Consider the following 19,272-nt stretch of genomic DNA (forward strand, 5'->3'; position numbering starts at 1 on the left):
AAATAGCCAATTGTTGTATGCTCTTTCTTATCATGGAAGTGTGTCTAAGGTTTATGGGCCGGTGTATTTGAATTGGTAGGTCTGTAGCCCACTAGCTCTAAGTTGGAAGTTGGAACATCGACAAACTCCTAGTATAAGTTTTGATGGTTTCTCTCCCAACCCCCCTCAATTCTTTTCTACCCCCCAAAAATCCAAGTTTGCCCCTTGCAGCTTGAAACATTTTTGCCAAAAAACTTCGGTTCGTATTCACCGAAGCCAAATATTAGACCATTTCGGTAACTGCAAACCGAACATTAGCGTTTTCGGTACACAAAAAACGAACGTCAGTTTGTTCGGTATCTGCGAACCGAAATGTCATAGATTTCGGTACGTTGGTCGCTGGAATTAGGCCATTTCGGTAGAAGTTTACCGAAATAATTGTTTCGGTACCTGCGAACCGAAATGTCCCAGATTTCGGTAAGTGGTTACCGAAATTTATCAGAATGTCAGCTTATTTCGGTTCGTATAAACCGCAGTACCCCACAGAGGCAAAAACGGAAATTCAGGGGGTAGAAAAGAATTGAGGGGGGTTGGGAGAGAAACCATCATAAGTTTTTCCTCAATTTTTTGTTCCTTTTATCTACTAAATATTTTAATCTACTAAATTTGGTAGAGTATAAAAAATTGTTTAATATTGCTTCAAAAAAAAATTGTTTAATATCTCAAAAAAATAAAAAAAAAATCACTAATAATATCTATAAAATTTGTCATATATTATTTGTTATATATTTATTTTTTATAAATCAAACTAATTAACTCTCATAAGTTATTTAATTTAAGTATGGACTATTGATCATTGGATTTCGATACAATCTATGCATAAACCTAGAGCTGTAAAAAGGGCCTTAAGGGGCCGGCCCTTTAAGGGGCGGACCCACTTATTCATGATTATTAATTTTATTTAAATTTTAAACACAGTTTTTTTAGGGTGCCGATCGTGGACAGTGCTGATTGAAGAAAAAGAGAATAAGTTCACGACACAAGAAAAATTGTTTAAAATTTAAATAAAATTAATAATCAGGAATAAGTGGGTCCGCCCCTTAAAGGGCCGGCCCCTTAAGGCCCTTTTTACAGCTCTACATAAACCCAATACCGACTAGATTGGGTTAATTAGTTATATAGTACAATAAATTTTCTCTTCACACCGCTCACAATCCCCATATTTATTTTCTACCCCCAAATTTCCTTTTTTGTCCCTGGAACGTTGACTTCGGGTTCTACAAACCGAATTTTTAAACTTCATAAACCGTTTTTCGCTCGCTCTTTTTTCGGAAACTATTTTCCGAAAAAATGCGATATAGAGGCAGACACGTAAATGCTATGTCCAGTTTATGTTTCCGCGGTGGTTTGAGGTGAGGTGCGATTTTGTTCCCATGTTTTGCGATTTTGCTCTCTACTGCAACAAATTTCATAAATCCCTACTTCAACAAGTAAGTTCTATGGATCAATATAGAGATGATTCTCTATCGCTTAAAAAGTGTCATGTTCAATCAGTATATTATCAGTGAATGATACTGGCCAATCTAGGTTGTCTAGCTCAATTAACAGTTTAGCAATGAAATCAACATGAATACTTGCTACATGAAATCAACATGAATACTTGCTACATGAAATCAACATGCTCGAATATAAAATGATCCCGAAAGGCCAAATTTTGGGTATTAATTACAATTAGCTTAAATTTTTTGTCACAACCACGAACTAAAAAAACTAGGCATAAGTGAAAAAGTTAAAAGAAAAAAGAATGAATTGAATAACGTAGTATTTATTTTAATGTGAGTGTGTCTAAATTCCTTTTATTTAATGGAAAGTGTTTGGCTCAAAATGATGAGTGTGTACATTTAAATTCTTTTTTTGTTACCATAATATTAGTACGAAATTTCCACCGTCATTGGTGATCATTAATTTTTGTCGGGGCATACGAGATGGGTTATTCTCTCCCAACCGAATTTTCTCCATACGCATGAGTCAGGAGTCTGACTACATGAGGAGGTCAAGACTTTTACCACTTTGACCAATTCATTCTTGGTTATACATCTAAATTCTTATTATGTAGGGATGTGACCAAATGTCTTGGTCACCTTAAGCACTAGTTTACATCATTTATATTTTAACTTTTTCTCAATTTAAGATACACATCCTTGCTTCTCTCAATTCTATTAATCTGTTTATGTTTCTTGAGAAAAATTAATATCAAAAACTTCTTCACAAGACCAGCAATAAGCAATTTAGAGACTTTGATGTGGTTAATTATAAACAGGGGAAATTTAAGTCTATTATCTATTTATGGACAACTGCACATGATATACACATTCTTTTTTGTGACATGAAAAATTTTAAGCTAGTAACTTGAAGCTTTGGTTACATTCATCTATTGTTGTTGAATCGAACCACACAACTGGGTAGCGAGTTGCAAAAGATTTATAATCTTAGAAATCTATTTGTAAAATTAAAATAGATTACTCATTTGATTTCTTCAATCTCATTCAAAGCATAGTTGTTTGTAGATACATTGGCATAGTTAACTTTGTTGAATCGAACCACAACTGGGTAGCGCGTCTTTGGATCCTACACAAACACAAGGAAATTGTGGTGAAACAAGAGACCTCGTCAACATCTGAGGTCCAAGCCCCAAGATAATACTAACAATTAACATTGTTTATGTGAACTCGGTAGTAAGAATTTGATATCGTAACGTGACAGAGTTAGAATCCTTTCGCAAACGGTTGTAAAATAATTTGTACTGCCACTTTCAATGTTTTTTATTGGCCATATATAATGTGATGGGAGAAAAGAAAAAATTGAGGAGGGTTTCCTGAAATACAGTGGAGAAACTAACCTGATCAACAGCAACAACTGAACCAATGTTATTGAACCAGTAGGATTCTTCTCTAAGAATCTTAACCTGGTAATTAGAACCAAATAAAAATCAGAAGATAAATGAAGTTTCCTATTAAGATTCACTTTATTAATGTAAAGAAGTGAGAGTATGAGAGTTCGAATTTCGAATCTAAATCCTGCATATTACATGCAATATCCCTATCAACTGAGATTTGTTCACGGGGACAATATTTATACTAAACAAACATAAAATAACTTTCATTTTCTAAAAATAAATATTTAAATTATCCATTTTATTTTATTTTTTATAGTTACTTATAAACAATCCCTTAATATAACTGACCTTAGCACCTCTTTTGGGGCCAATGGTTGGTGGCTTGGGTTTTGGAGCTGCCTCACCTTCAACAGGTGGTGTGGCTGTTTCAGTTGGTGTTGCGCCACCCTCCTCAGCTGCCCTCAAAACAAGTCTAGAATTGGTGTTCTTTGTTGTAGGGTACATTACCATATTGATTCTTGATGCTAATGAGTTGGTGTTTGTGTTGGTTGAAACATTATTAGGTGACAACACAAACCTTGAAGCTGCTAATGCCATGTTACAACTAGCCATAACCTCTCTCTATCTATCTATGTTTTTTATGATAATCTAAAGTGTGGCAAAATAATGAGGTGCTAAGATAAAAGACAAGAACTAAGATTGAAAGGCTTTGAATGAACTAAAATTGTTTGTTTGTTTGTTTAGGGGAATTATCACAATCTTTTCCTCCATTGTGATAATGCCAAATATGCACCATATCTCATATTGGATAATGTTATTACAACTCATCATCCTTTTTCAAAAAAATAAAATAATCCTATGGTCAGTTTTTAATGAATCAATACGAAATTTTCACTGTTGTTTAGTAGTGATTATTCTTAGTCGAAAAATGTGTAAGGTATACAAAGTGGATTTCTCTCTTCCAATTGAGTTTTCTTCATATGAACGCAAGTGAATTCAAATTCTAAGACGAATAATTTTTTATTTAGTTTAACTCCAAATTATCAAGAATTCTTCTGGGAACCGGCTAGTTACCACACACAAAAAATGACAATACTTCGTACATAAACGTTTTAAGCTTTTGCATACCAGATTAAACTCTTGGAGTTTTAACTTCTTTTTTTCTAATGTAAATACTATATTTTGTTAAAAAAAATTATGCACCATAAATTATAACTTTATCATAAAACTATATAGGTTTATAGCACAAAAAAAATGTATAAATTGTAAGTTACTCCTATATATTTACTTATTTTAAAATTATACCTCATAAATTAAAAAGTGAATGAAAGGTGTTTATGAAAACTGAGATATGATTAAAACTTAAAAGGAGTGGAGGTGTGTTTTATAATTGCATTGATTATTTCTTGGAAAATGGGCTTGATGCTTTTAGCAGCTAGAACTTGGGCCAATCTTGACGTAACGGTAAGCAAATGGTCTTTTCTGGCCATATATGCTAAGGGCAATATTTCTAGTCACACCCCTTCCTTTGTAATGAATTTGATAGTTTTTCAGATTATAGTTTTTGAAATTAATTATGGAACACAAGAAAATGAATTTTGGAAATTAATAATTGAATAAAACAATTTCTAATGGAGTAAACACTAATCACCCTTAATTACCTATCGGTGAACATACCTTTTTTTTTTATGCAAAAATGGAGAGCATGACATCATAGTAAGTCATCGACATCCCAATTATGTTGGCACCTCAATGCACTACCACTCCTCTACCATCTCACCAAAAGTATTATTAAAATGAAAAATAAAAGAAAGGATGGGGGCATAAACCAAACCCACCAAAACAAGATTAGCGAAAACGAAAATTAGACAAACCAATCGGTGAACATACTTTATTATGGTGTCGTTGGAAGAAGTTAAAGGTGAGATTTTCTTCATAATTGGGGCAATGATATACACTTTGTTCGCTATGCATCATCATTCATAAGTGACACTTAAATACTCCTTAAATTCATATCTTGTGATTAGGAATTCTAATTAGGGGGTCATTTTCAGTTGCATGTGATGTGCAACTTGTGCGTCACTCTTTGACAGACAACAAAACTAAAGCGACATATTTAGTGTCCCATTCAACATTTTCTTCCAGGATTAACGACTACCTCATTTTTATTTTATTTTATTTTATTTCTTAACTATGACATAGAAACAAAACGTTTACTATTCATTCATTTCCATTGAGAAATCTATGGAGTACATAAGTTCTCTCAGTCAAATTATTTTATACATAAAAATCAAAAATTGAATTCCTAACTACCAGCTTAAAATGTTAAGGCGCTTATTACTTTACATTAATTTATTATTTTCTTTGTTTGAACTATGGAGCAATATATTAACTTACAAATTATCCATTAAAAAGTCAAACTAAACAAAATTGTGAAAGATTTTTGGTTTCTTTTTTATTTCGTGTTTTTATTATCCTATTGATAACTTGATTCATCGAACATCTTTTAACAATATAAAATTTGAAAGAGAAAAATTAGATTTTCTATATACTTTAGTGATTTATAAGTAGATTGTAAGATGAGAATTGCCTTGTTTATAATGTCAGACTCCAATTATGTTTTTACTATAATATTTTAAGGGTAAATAGTGTTATACCCCCTGCAAAATAGGCGAGTTTTGCGTTACCCCCTGCAAAATATTTTTTTGAGATTACCCCCTGCAATGTCAAGATTCTTTGCGTTACCCCCCTGGCTCAACAAGTGGGCATATGACATGGAAGAATCTTGACGTAGCATGACACATGGAAATTAATTTATTTTTTATTTATTTTTAATTGCCAACTCATTAATTAATGTGGGTTTTAAATTAAAAAAATGAAAAAAAAACTTAAAAGTTGTTATATTTTTATGAACTTACTTAAAAGAAAGTTTTTTTTTTTTTACTAAAAGTTGTTATTATATATATATATATAAAAATTCTTATATATATATAATAACTAATAATAATAATAGTAACCAAAAAACTAATAATAATAATAATAATAACTAATAATAATAGAGTAACCAAAAAAAAAAACTGCAATCACATAGTAACGCAAGAACAATCGTTTTGCCCTAACCCCCAAATTGAAATTGAAAACGAAGAACAATCGCTGCATATGAACGGAACGAAAAAAAAAAGTTTCTTTAAATAAAAAAATTTCTTTAAAAAAAAAGTTTCTTTAAAAAAAAGTTTTTTTTTTTAAAAAAAAAAGTTTCTTTAAAAAAAAAAGATTTCTTTAAAAAAAAAGTTTCTTTAAAAAAAAAAAGTTTTTTTCATTTTTTTTAATTAAAAAATAAATAATTACTGAGTTGGCAATTAAAAATAAATAAAAAATAAATTAATTTCCACGTGTCATGCCACGTCAAGATTCGTCCATGTCATATGCCCACTTGTTGAGCCAGAGGGGTAACGCAAGGAATCTTGACATTGCAGGGGGGTAATCTCAAAAAATTATTTTGCATGGGGTAACGCAAAACTCACCTATTTTGCAGGGGGTATGACACTATTTACCCATATTTTAAAGATAATTTTGGTGTGTGTATAAATAGTGGACGGTCCGAAAATATGTTCTAGTACCAGGCCGACTATGAGCATGTGCAAAGTGTGCTACATAGCTGGCCTCCATTTTTTGGGGGCCTCAACAAAAATTTATAGGGTAGTAGGTCTCTACAAAAATATGAAAAAATTTGATTTACAAAAATAAAATAAGAACTCAATATTTTTTCGGATCTGTCTTTGTTAAAAAATAATTTGAAATGTCCAAATAAAATGGCTAAGCTTTAGAAAACACATAAAATGAACAAAAAAAAAATACAATATGAAGTTTTGTTTGATGATTTTACTTCAAAAACTGCTAGAAGTGAGTTGTTATTTTTACTCAGATAAAATGTTTTTTTTACAAGAAATGTATTTTGTTGTTACTGATTAAAATATAAATATTTTATATATTAGTTTATATTATTAACGTTATTTAGAATTTAAATAAGGATTATTTATTTTAAATTTTTTGCATCTTTTTTAATTAAGGCGTCTATTCTTAATATTTGGAGTCGGGCCTCTAAATAGTCAGGATCGGCTCTGTCTAGTACCATCTTAAAATTTAAGTTAAACTTAACTCAACTTTACATAATCGACTTGTAAGTTTAAAATCACCCCACTCATGAATATATTTTTATATCATGTATTTTGATTTGAAACTTTTAACATCATAATGATTTTGACGAAATGCACAATGACATTATTATTTTATTGAAGTTCAAAGTGTTGCCAAAATCATTATAATACATGTTGGAACGAAATCATTGCAAAACTAATTTTGTTTAAGATTCAAAAAGGCACAATTGTACCCAAAAAAAAAAAAATACAATATAGCCAATTTATTTTTGTAAAGTTCGTATTCGTTATAATATTCACGACTTGTGCACGGTGAAAGATTTAATGAGATCTTTTAGCGTAGACTTGACCTTCTATTAATTAATACCATCAACCATTGTTTTACTAATTTGTTGAATTGACTTAATTTTGAACTTATGAAAAATAACTTATGCAAATAAACAAGTTTTTATTTTAATTCATAAGTTTCATTTGCAAAAATTATATTAAGATGCAGTATTTTCATAAACTAATTTGATAAACTTATAAATAACACAAAAAAAAACTTCTTTATTTGCATAATCTACCTTACCTAAACATAAAAAATATTAAGTCAATACAAGACCTAAGTCTAATAGCTTCTTCTGCCTCTTTCGAGGAAATAATTTCTTTCTTATGAACATTTTTATTTGATGGCGTAGATAACATATTCAAATTTATATTTGCTGTATATATTCTCCAGCTACGTACATCGTAATATAATACGCTATCATGATTTTTTTGTATTATACTAGTATTAGATATTGACTTATCGTACAAGCCATTCATAATCGTATGGAATGGAATACTAGAAAACAGTCAGTACTTGTACAGGACCTACAGGCTGATATTTTATATTTAGTTGGGCATTACTTTTTGATCGAATTTAATTTATATATAGCATTAGATCACCTAAATAAAATAAAAATTATTTATAAAACAATATCAGGTATATTATTGAACGTACGTGTATTTTTTGAATTATATACAGTGTCAGGGTAAAGTTATTTTACACATGCGTCCAACAACACATCATTTATTGTTTTTAAAAATACATCATTTATTGTTTTTAAAAATACATCAACACATCATTTATTGTTTTTAAAAATACATGATGTGTCACATTCATTAAATGATAGGGCAACACATCATTGGATGCATGTGTAAAAAGTACACAATAATTTTTATTTTTTTTTACAATAAGTATACAACAATTAAACTCTTAATTTTTAACCAAAAAATACTCGTGTGTTAAAAGTGTTAATTACATTACTTAAATATAATTGTCAAGAGTGTACCAAAAAAAAAAAATGTCAAGAAACAGCATTGCTTAATTAGATTTTTTAGAAAGAATTTGGGAGAGTGAAATTAATATTAATAATAGTGATGACACCTATGATAATTTTACAACTATCACAAAAGATATATATTTTAACTTTGTTGCTTAGAGTTGGGAGAGACTAAATATGAAAAATAATTAAAATGTTTTTAAAATTTATATATTAATTATGAAAGTTAAATATATTTTTAGTCCTTATAAAATTATAACATTTTTAAGCTTTGTCTTTACATAAATATTTTATTAATTTGAGTTCATACTTTTGTGGCTTGTGTTATGTAAAAAAAAAGTGTTTTTTTGTCCTTGTATTTAACCCATATAAAAAATTAAGACTAAAATTTAACAAAATTTTGTGGGAACTAAACTTAAAAATAATGAATTTTGTAGGATCTAAAAACATATATAACTCATGTTCAAAAAAATATCACCATAAATTTTATTTATGTAAAATGTATATTAAAGAAGCAACATGAGGGGAAAAAAGTAGACAATATTTGTATTATTTACTACTAAAGTTTAACGACGCTTTAAGGAGTCAAATAGATTAATAATAAACTAGCACAATGTCTTTTTCAATGTCGAAATTGACACATCGGACGTTATGATTGAGGTTTGAATTCCGATCAGTTCACTTTGTATGTGTGAGTTTCAACGACTTTATCTTTTCGTCTATAAAAAAAAAAAGACTAGCCATGTCTTTTTCGATATAAACAAATAAGTTATTGCGAGAAACTTATCATTTATTTATTTTGGCCTTGACAACTTTTATTGGTGAAAAGGTTTTCTCTATAGTTGTTGTAGAGATTGAGAGTGTTAAATTAAGACCAATAACTATATCAATTAAATGATTATTTTTTGTTTTAGCTAATTTTTGACAAATAAATTGTTTGGTGTGGTTTTTTTTAACTCAAAAACAACAATGTTCATTCATTCAATTTCATAAAAAAAATACATCAATCATAATCGTTACATATTCAATTTCGCTAAAAACTAATAAGGATGAATCTGCGAACAGGCTCACAGCATCCGAGTTAATAGCATAAAATGACATAATATTTATGACAAAACATACGGTTGATATGACAAAATTCAAATGTCTGGAATAGTCATGCATCCGGATCTGCAACGTTGACGATGCTAAAGTCATTGAATCTGCACTGAATTTGGATCGAAGCAAATCTGCAAATCTGAACAACAACAAACACCGTACTAAGACGGGATAAACAAAACATCGTACTAAGACAGGATAAAACAAAACACCGCACAAAAGACGAATTAAAACAACACCAGATGAAAAATCTCGAATGAAACCTAAAAATATGTGAATATTATCACTTATTTAAATAAAAAGAAATAAAAAAAATCAAGAGGGGTGATTTTGGATCAAAATTGATCTTAAATCACATCCTCTAATTGATCAACCAAAAAAAGAAGAAGAAATATGAAGGTGTGGGTGGCAGCTCTGAGGAGAAGGAAATAATTTGTTGTTTGGTGTGGTTAAAAATATATTACTTTTTTTTTGTACATCGTTAAAAATATATTATTTTTTTTTGTACAAATTAAAAATATATTACTAAGGCAGCTAAAATATACAAATGTATTTATTCATTCAAATAAAATAAAATTTTCGAGGCAGTCAAAGTCACCTCCATTGTTTGAAAAGGCTCCACCTATGACTTTAAAGCACTCGAAGTAAAATGAATGGTTAGGATTATGTGGTTTTATGGCGGAAAAGTCACCATGACTTTAGTGTATTTTGGGTGTTTTAGGTTTATATATGAGTAGATAATTGAACCTATAATCTCATACATACTATCCAAATTTTTCACAATTAGATTAAACCTAACGACCTAATGAATAAATGGAGGACTTCGATAGAAAATAATATTTTGTATATTTTTTTTCCATATTAAAATTCCTCTTATTTAGGGAACTGAAAAATTATATTAGGATAGACTGTTTGAGGGTTTAGCTTAAAATTTAATCTTCACTGTTAATGAGAAAATCTAAAATCCATTGTTTGAGATTATAGCATTAAACTTTTACCCTAAGCACTGAGACCACATGAACAAATTGAAGGTAAAAAAAAAAATCTTTGAATCAACTTACTATTATTTAAACATTATAATACTTTTTTTATATAAAATATCATAATATTTTGAAACAAAAATATCATAATACTTAAACTGCATGTTTTTATCTTTATTTATCTCCTCCTACTTTATACACATTTCATTTGATACCGTATTTGCAGGGACGAATCCTGGGATTTTAGTAAGTGAGGTCAAAATTATAACGTAAAAAAATATAAATTGTTATTTATATAATTTTAACATTTTCTTATACAAAATTACTTATTTTGGTTTATTAGTCAATACTCTTAAAATACTCATTAGTATTATAAATTAGTCTTATTAATTTTATATTTATTATAGTGCAATAAATTTACTATATAAAAACGATAATACCAAATATATGAGATCACATTGCATAAATAATACTGATATTAACTAAAAATATAATAGGCAAGTGGGGTCGGCTGACCCCACCACCCCACACTAAATCTGCGTATTTGACATCAAATTTTTAATATCTAAACATAGTTTTTTCAAAAATCTTTGTTGGATGAAAAATTATGAGATAATTATTCTATGAATGCTTGAGTTTAATCCCAGATATCCACAATTTCGTTCTAGTTACTTTAATTTTTATCAAAAAATATTATTTAAATAAATTAAGAGTCAGAAGTTCGAACTTCAGTTAGTATATATAACACTTTCACTAGCAGGTTGGATAAAGTGTAACACCGACAAACCCATTTGGGTTGGTGCATTGGTATTGACTTGGGACTTGGGAGTGTGCTCCTCTTGAGGTCTGAGGTTCGAATCTCTCTGACGCCAATTTGAAATTGGGTGGGCTAATTTAGCTTCTTCAAAAAAAAAAAGTGTAACACCGACGGAGCGCTAAAATTACAAAGTCATATAGCAGGTTGTAGAGGCACTTTTAGAGATGAGTCGGGGGCTTGGTTAGGTAGTTTCTCTCGAAATTTAGGGAGTTGTGTGACGCTTATGACGAAGCTTCGAGGTATTTACTCGGCCCTTCAAGTTGCAATGGAGAAAGCATATAGAAAAATTATTTTGGAATCAGATTCAATCGTTACTCGTTACTATTAATCTTATTATTAAGGGTTGTCCTAAATCCTAATAATCACTCTTGTATTTCTATTGTCTCCCTCATCAATCGCTTTAAGACGTAGAAATGAAAGATTTCCTTCCATCATATTTTCATGTAGGCAAACCAGATTACCAACTGACTTGCGAGTCATGCTTTATTTTTACATACGTATATTCATGATTTTAACAACCACCCGCCAAAGTGTATTAACATCTTATGACAGGACAATGTCGGAATTTATTTTAATAGTAAAGTTCGAATGTAATTTGGCCTAATAGCCTTCATCCTATTAAAAAAATTATAACAGTTTCACTACTAGTTAGGGTTGGGATCAGGCCAGACCAGGTCAGGCCTACGGTTTTTTTTCAGGCCTGAGCTTGCCCTAAAGCCTATCAAATGTTATTTATTTTGGCCTGGTCCGAGCCTTTTTAAAGTCTGGTCTGGCCTTGTAGCCTATTTAAAAGCATGTGTTACATAAATGTCTCTCTATATCGTCTTTTTAAATAGGCTAAACAAATCTTAACAACCTATGTCACATTTAAATTTTTATAATTTATTCAACATTAAGAAAAAACTAATAAAATGAATAGCACAATAATTAAAAATTAATAAAATAATAAATATGATTAAATAATAATATTTTTTTTTTTTGAAAAAAATAAATAAATAATAATATTATATAAATAATAATAATTAAATATAAACAGGCCGACCTATCAGACTTTGTAGACTTTTTTAGAAGCATGAGTCTGACCTATTTATGTAAACAGACTTTTTTCAAAACTTAAGCTTGATATTTTTAATAAACAGGTCAGGCCAGACTTACACAGGACAAACCAAAGGCGCCTGTAGGCCGCGTCGCAACCCTAATACTAGTAAGTGAATAAGTGGGGAGTTGGTTGTTTATTTGAGTATTTGATTTGATTTGATTTGATGAATAGTAGTATAGTACTGTACTCGTATAGCAACAATACAATTGAATAATGAAAATGATCAGAGCAGGTGTGTTAGTGTTAAGTTAAAGAAACCCGTGTGATTAAGCATAACCCAAAACAAAAGTAATAAATGCCTGAATAGCAGCATATCATGTGTAAAGCAGTTTTCAAGTCCGACGCGACGCAAACAGCTACCTAAGCTAAACTAACCACTAACCACTCTCTCTCTCTCTCTCTCTCTCTCTCTCCTTCAAATCTCTCTCTCTCTCTCTCTCTCTCTCTCTCTCTCTCAACTGAATGCCACCCACCGTCTCTCCCCAGGTTCGTTCTCCAAATTCCCCTTTTCCTCTTTCTAGATTCCCTTTTTCTCCCTCCACCGACATTCTCCTCCTCCTCCCAGATTCCAGATCAATGTCGTTTTTCCCTTTCCATTTCCGCGTTTTATCCCTTTTTCCAAAATCCACTAACCGTTTTTTTTTTTAATAATTATTTTATTTATTATTATTTTTCTAAATTAATTTTCTTCATTCAACTATCTAAGATCTTTTACTCCGTTACTCTCTCTCTCTCTCTCTCTCTCTTTCTCTCTCTCTCTCTCTCCAGCTTTTTCTTCTAGGTATTCATTCATAAATTCCTTCTTATGTTAGTTACATTTGTGTTCATTCCCTATTTGGATCTTGTGAGTGTTTTCACTGTTGTTTCTTTATTTTTTTTATCTATTAATTTCACTGTTTGGTTATTTATGTATATATATTTCTTTTCTTTTTTTATGGATTTTGTTTTTAGTGCCTTTTTTAGGTTTTATAGATCTCGATAATCAATTAAATTTGATGATGATGATGATGTTTGTTTATGTAGTGTAGGTTTTGAAATTATGAATGGTGTGAAGAATAATAGAAGGGTTCACAATGATGACAAACCTTTTCCTGGTTGTTTGGGAAGAATGGTTAATCTCTTTGATTTAACTCCTACTGCTGTAAATGGAAACAAGCTTCTCACCGATAAGCCGCACCGCGAACATGGTTAACTTTCCGTCTCTAATTTAAGCTTTATTTTACCAAATTCATTGCTATATTTTCTCAATGATGGTTATATTATGTTTAAATTAGTTTGTGGTTTTGTTCACAAGTCCTACCTTAATTGGCAAATGCCGATATTGTTAGGTTGAACACTTTCATCTGTGTTCGAACCCAAGGGTGTGAGTTTCAGTGGTGTTTGTCACTTTGTCTACGGAACAAAATAAATAAATAAATAAATAAATAAATTAGTTTGTGGTTTTCTTTTTGGGAGGTTTGTTAGACTGTAGAGAGTGGTGGGTGGGTTGTAGCTTGTAGGTGATGATTAATAGTAAAAGTAGGAAACTGTATATTTTGTAGTTTAGTTGCAGTTTCCTATTTTGCCTTGTAGTTTTTTTTATTTAAAAAAAATCTTATTTCATGGTTTTTTTTTTTCCTGTTCATTGCTGAGTTTTGGATAGACAGCTCTATTTATGATCTGTCTGGGATTTGTGTTTAGCTGACTTTAGTATCATAAGACCTAGTCAATTTACATACCCCCAAGTTGTCTGTAATAATTGTACTAGTGTTTTTTGCTGTTGGGTTTTTTGTATGCCGTTATATTTTGCTATCTCAATCTCACCGCATTATAATTGACTTGCAGCAGCATCGCTTTCAAGAAGTCAATCAGATGTTTCGAGGACTGCGAGTCCTTCATTTGGTGACCGAATAGAAGATAAGCCGGTAATTTGAAGAGGATTACCCTTTTATTGTCGATTGAGTTCATCGGGTGTAATTTGAAAGAAAAGATAAATGAGATGATAATGTCATGTGGAGTGTTTGTTCTCATTTTTAATTTATCATGTGCTTTGTTGTACTTGTTTTGATTTTTTTTTCTCCCCATTTCTGTGGACTTTACAGATTGTTTCTGACTTAATGAGATCATCTTCAAATAAAAAAATAAATGGAACACCCATCAAGATGCTCATGGACCAAGAAATGTCAAAAGAAGTTGTTTCCAAGCACACTCCACCTAATGTGGTTGCAAAATTAATGGGCCTTGAAGCCCTTCCACGGGGAGAACATGGTTTAGCTGTGGAGAGAAGCCCTGGAGGAGATTGTTCTCAGCATATGTGTGGTCATTCTGGGACATCATTCAATCATTGGCAGCTGGAAGATAGGTTTATGGACAAAGAAATGCTTCATGAACCTCATCCGAGCAGAGAACAGGTTGCTTACAAAGATATTTATGAAATATGGCTGCAATCACAGAGAACAAGCAATGTAAAAGACAAGACACCAGAGAGAGGGAAGTGGGCTGAAGATGTTAATGAGAAGAAAATGGCTCTTATTCGCCAAAAATTCATGGAAGCAAAGCGTCTTTCTACAGATGAGAAATTACGTCAATCGAAGGAGTTTGATGAAGCCTTGGAAGTTTTAAGCTCCAACAACGATCTGTTAATCAAGTTATTGGATTCTCAAAATCTTTATGAACGGCAGTCTACTCCACTGGCTGAGACAAAGCGTATTACTGTTCTTAAACCTTCAAAGATGGTTGACAATGAAAAATTCAGTAGAAAGGGAAACAATGACAAACACATTAAGAAACCATTAAATAATGATGTTGCATGGGAGAAAAATAGTTCTGGATTCTCTCCAGCCAGTCAGAAAGTTGATGAATTCCCTGTTCAACCTACTCGAATAGTGGTACTGAAGCCTAGTTCTGTGAGGGCACATGATATTAATACACTGGTTTCTCCAGCAGCGTCATCACCTCAAAATATGCGAAGTGGAAACTTCTATCACGGCCATGAAGATGATGATGATCTACTGGAATCAAGAAAAGTGGCGGAAGAAATTACACAGCAGATGTATGAACATGAAGACCTGAGGAGCTGTCAAAGAGATGAAACTGTGTATTCTTCAGTATTTTCCACGGGCTATATTGGTGATGACAGTTCATTCTACAAGTCAGATCATGAGTGTACTGCAGGGAATTCTAGTGATTTGGAAGCTATGTCGCCATCTCCCAGACATTCTTGGGATTATGTTAATCGCTGCGGAAGTCCTTATTCTTCATCATCCTTCAGTCGTGCATCCTGTTCTCCCGAGTCATCTGTTTGCAGAGAGGCCAAGAAACGGCTTTCTGAAAGATGGGCCATAATGGCATCTAAGAAAAGTCTTCAAGAGCAAAGACATATGCGGAGAAGCTCTACCTTGGGCGAGATGCTTGCTCTGTCAGATATAAAGAAATCTCTAATATCGGAGTTTGAAGGTATTAGTAAAGAAGAAGAACAGAGTGAATCTGCTTCTTGCAGTAAAAATTTAAATGAAGAAACATGCGCAGATGGTTCTCCGAAAAACCTTCCCAGGTCAAAATCTGTCCCTATATCTCCCACTGTCTATGAAAATGGGCGCTACGTGGAAGCTTGTAATAATGATGCTGGTAAAGTAAACGACTCCAAGGAGCTAACAAAGTCAAAGAGTATGAAATCATCATTTAAAGGGAAAGTTGCAAGTTTCTTATTCTCAAGGAATAAGAAATCAATCAGGGAAAAATCTTGTTTATCTCATTCTACAGATGACTCCCAATCAACTGTCGCAGAAACATCTGTATCTCCAATAAACTCACCTGAAGTCCTTAGGAATGATGTATCTCAAAGCTTCAAAGGCGACTCCTTTGGAGAGTGTTCTAATCCAAATCTATGGGAATCATCAAGCAAAATTTTATCCGATTCTGTCTCAAACAGACAAGGCCCAATATCTATGGAGGTAATAGCTAAAGTTAGTTGGCATTTGACCTATGTTTTCATGCTGCATTATCCATATTTTCTCTATTGGTTACCTAAGTTAACTAGTTAATGTCTCTAACTCTGCTCCTTTTCTTAGTTCCTCAACCCCCTCCCGTCTGCCCCTGCAAAAGGGAAAGAAAAAAATTGGCACCAATTGAAACATTGAAGCAAAAAAAAAAGTAATGGGTATACATTGCTTCTTCTAAACTCCGAAGTATGTTGTTGAGTTGTATGGCTGACTGTCTTTTAATCTGTATATAGGTCTTGCTAAGTAACATAATAAAATAACTGTATAGTCTAAGTACTACTTCATCACTATCCAGAAGTAAGTTTGTGCTTTCTCCACCTAACTAATAAATTTAGTCCCTTGAAACTTTCACTGTTGTAGAGATGCCTGCATTTGTTGTTGGCGTCGTGGTCTACTGTTAAAAAATTGTATGACATGGTCACATGTTCTATGTAAGCAAACAAATTGACAAATTGTTGGGGAATTTCGGTATGTGTTGGAATAGTGTTACAAATGAAAACAATACATAGTTATGAACATCATGGGGCTTGTGATAAATAATAGAACTAACTCTTCTCAGTCTGCCTAGATCTAGTACTGTGAAGCACAACCTCTTCGATTTCTTGTTGTCGAAGATTATGGAATGATGAACTTAATGCCATATATGATATATTCTTGGATCATATTTGTAAAATCCTTTATTTGTACTGTAAGTTGGTAAACAAATGGACTGGAGAAGTTTCTGAGACTGTTTTATTTGTTTTGACAGCCTGAATTGGCAGTGTCAAAGCCCACAATGACAGGAATATCAAGTGAAAACCAGGATCAGCCAAGTCCAATCTCAGTTTTAGAACCTCCATTTGAAGATGAAAATGCAGCTCATGAGTCCTTGGACTGTATGAAGGGTGGCCAGCTGGGTAATGCTTAAAGCCTTGCTCTTTCTTTATTTATCCCTGACCCTGCTATTTCAGCATGTTCTTATTTTATTTTATTTGGATAGGCAGCATGTCTTATTTTAAAATTTTTGTCTTCATTGGTTTATTTATCCGAATGTCATCTATTCTGTAGGATCACGGGTGTCTTTGAAGTCTAATTTAATTGATAAATCACCACCTATAGGATCAATAGCTCGAACCCTCTCATGGGATGACTCTTGTGCGGAGGTAGCAAATTCGTACACACTAAAGCCTTCGTTGGTTTCCTTAGACACCAAGGCAGAGGATCAAGACTTGCTCGTCTTGGTTCAGAAATTACTATCAGCTGCTGGACTTGATGATCAAGTGCAGTCTGACTCGTTTTACTCTAGATGGCATTCCCTTGAAAGTCCATTGGATCCATCATTGAGGGACAAATACGCCAATCTCAACGACAAGGAGCCTCAACCTCTCCACGAAGCAAAGCGAAGGCATAGGAGATCTAATCAGAAGCTTGTATTCGATTGTGTCAATGTTGCACTAATAGAAATTACTGGTTATGGATCAGAAAGTTCCATAATGGGCAGGTTGTGGAGTGGGGGCCACGGAACACACCAAGTCTCAGAGGGTGCACATACCCTATTGGTGGACCTAATTGTATCCCATATGAAGGAGTTGACATCTAGTGGCATGAGGTCTGTTTGGGGGGATTGTGGGGACAGTAACAGCCTGGTGGTGGAGACTGTTGTCAGAAAAGAGGTCGTGGGTAAAGGGTGGGTTGAGCTTTTGGGATTAGAGATGGATGTTTTGGTGAAGGAAGTAGAAGGGAAGTTGCTAGAAGAACTTGTGGAGGATGCAGTGGTTGATTTGACAGGCAGGGTATGAATGGTTGAATTGAATCCCTGATGTGGCTTTCTGCTTTGTTTTTTGAATATTGTAACTCTATTATTGTTGTATTCGATTATTAACACATGGTCCTACTTACCTAATTTATTAAATGCTACTAAAAAATGTTGCAATGTGTAGTTATTATTTTATAGCAGTAGTATTGAATATGTAACCTATTAAATATCTACCTCTGCTGAAACAAAGTATATGAAGAATTGCACTGGTTTTAAGAGACAGTGCATTCAATCCTGAGTGCAAAAATTAGTTTGTGAGACTATTGAATAAAACATTAGGTGTCTTCCCTTATCTTAGAAAAATAGTTTAAGATTTTTGCCTTACAATAAATAAGAATGACTGTTGAAATTTGTAGTGGTTACTGGTTAGAAACTTAGAATGAAGGATAAAATTAGAAGATGCCACTGTCCCAGAAAAAGGAAAGGAAGTTCATTCCAGATTTGCAAATAGCAGCCCTAAAAAGAATGGAAGGAAAAAGAACTGCAAAAGTGATTGATACTAGACTGTAACAAGCTACAGTGTAAATTTCAATAAGTGTATAATGGTCAATTATGTTCTGACAGCAGAATAATATAGTAGTAATACAAACTCGGTTTTGAGTACTCAATCATCAACATTTCATTGTCGAGTCTGTTTCACACCGGGTGCAAGTGTAAACATGGCTGTGGACCATGTGGTGCTGCAATATCCTGTACAACTTCAATCTTTGTATGGAACATGGACCCACCATAACCCCTAAAGAAAGTAACAGTTCATTCCTCTCCTTTCTGTCTTGCAATAATATGCTGGCTCCCATTGAATCATGATTAATGATGAATGAAAACAAGATTAGTGCATAATTAATAGTATCACAATGGTTCACCGTGATTTTGATGAACCTTCCAAACGCATGCTGAATCTGCAACTTGCGGCCTAAGGCATGGCGCTATTGTAAACTGTTGTAATTTTGATAAGTAGTTATCATTTTTAAGTTGTATTATAGCTAGTAGTAGTAAATAAGATTTTAAAATTTAAAACAGAAGGCATTAGATATTTATCTATCGATCTGCATTTGCCGACTGTTGTGACCGCAGTCAATCTGAATCCAGACTGAACTATGATTTTTTTTTACCGAACAACCAAACACTATTGTTCAGGCAGGATTGATTCTGATTCCTTTATCC

The 19,272-nt window shown here is 32.3% G+C and overlaps 2 protein-coding genes across 11 annotated transcripts; one reads left to right on the top strand and one right to left on the bottom strand.

Moving 5' to 3' along the window:
• Positions 1-2,479: 2,479 nt before the first annotated feature.
• LOC123892751 (photosystem I reaction center subunit IV, chloroplastic-like) lies at positions 2,480-3,570 on the bottom strand. The gene is made up of 3 exons (XM_045942610.1): positions 3,224-3,570; positions 2,879-2,944; positions 2,480-2,607 (listed from the first exon to the last, which is right to left on the bottom strand). The coding sequence occupies exons 1-3, from the start codon at positions 3,485-3,487 to the stop codon at positions 2,503-2,505; spliced, it is 435 nt and encodes a 144-aa protein (XP_045798566.1). The 5' UTR covers positions 3,488-3,570; the 3' UTR covers positions 2,480-2,502.
• Positions 3,571-12,524: 8,954 nt separating this feature from the next.
• LOC123888188 lies at positions 12,525-18,270 on the top strand. Of its 10 annotated transcripts, none has more exons than XM_045937155.1 (6): positions 12,525-12,819; positions 13,362-13,520; positions 14,158-14,237; positions 14,415-16,265; positions 17,062-17,209; positions 17,361-18,270. In XM_045937155.1, exons 2-6 carry the CDS (start codon positions 13,373-13,375, stop codon positions 18,089-18,091), a joined length of 2,958 nt encoding a protein of 985 aa, XP_045793111.1. In that variant the 5' UTR covers positions 12,525-12,819; positions 13,362-13,372; the 3' UTR covers positions 18,092-18,270. The 10 variants fall into 10 exon arrangements, with proteins under 10 accessions (XP_045793111.1, XP_045793114.1, XP_045793112.1 ...); XM_045937158.1 differs by having other exon boundaries at positions 12,559-12,819; positions 14,161-14,237; XM_045937156.1 differs by having other exon boundaries at positions 12,569-12,819; positions 13,357-13,520; positions 14,161-14,237.
• Positions 18,271-19,272: the final 1,002 nt, after the last annotated feature.

Source organism: Trifolium pratense, linkage group LG6 (genome assembly GCF_020283565.1).
Source record: "Trifolium pratense cultivar HEN17-A07 linkage group LG6, ARS_RC_1.1, whole genome shotgun sequence".
In the NCBI taxonomy this organism is placed as follows: domain Eukaryota; kingdom Viridiplantae; phylum Streptophyta; class Magnoliopsida; order Fabales; family Fabaceae; genus Trifolium; species Trifolium pratense.

What these genes read in the sequence shown, in the direction of transcription:
- LOC123892751 (XM_045942610.1), bottom strand. Translation starts at nt 3,487, where the DNA reads ATGGCTAGTTGTAACATGGCATTAGCAGCTTCAAGGTTTGTGTTGTCA. An exon ending in GCCCCAAAAGAGGTGCTAAG is followed by an intron (nt 2,945 to 3,223) that starts GTCAGTTATATT and finishes TCTAATTACCAG; the next exon opens with GTTAAGATTCTTAGAGAAGA. An exon ending in CAGTTGTTGCTGTTGATCAG is followed by an intron (nt 2,608 to 2,878) that starts GTTAGTTTCTCC and finishes GTGTTTGTGTAG; the next exon opens with GATCCAAAGACGCGCTACCC.
- LOC123888188 (XM_045937155.1), top strand. Translation starts at nt 13,373, where the DNA reads ATGAATGGTGTGAAGAATAATAGAAGGGTTCACAATGATGACAAACCT. An exon ending in TAAGCCGCACCGCGAACATG is followed by an intron (nt 13,521 to 14,157) that starts GTTAACTTTCCG and finishes ATTGACTTGCAG; the next exon opens with CAGCATCGCTTTCAAGAAGT. An exon ending in ACCGAATAGAAGATAAGCCG is followed by an intron (nt 14,238 to 14,414) that starts GTAATTTGAAGA and finishes TGGACTTTACAG; the next exon opens with ATTGTTTCTGACTTAATGAG.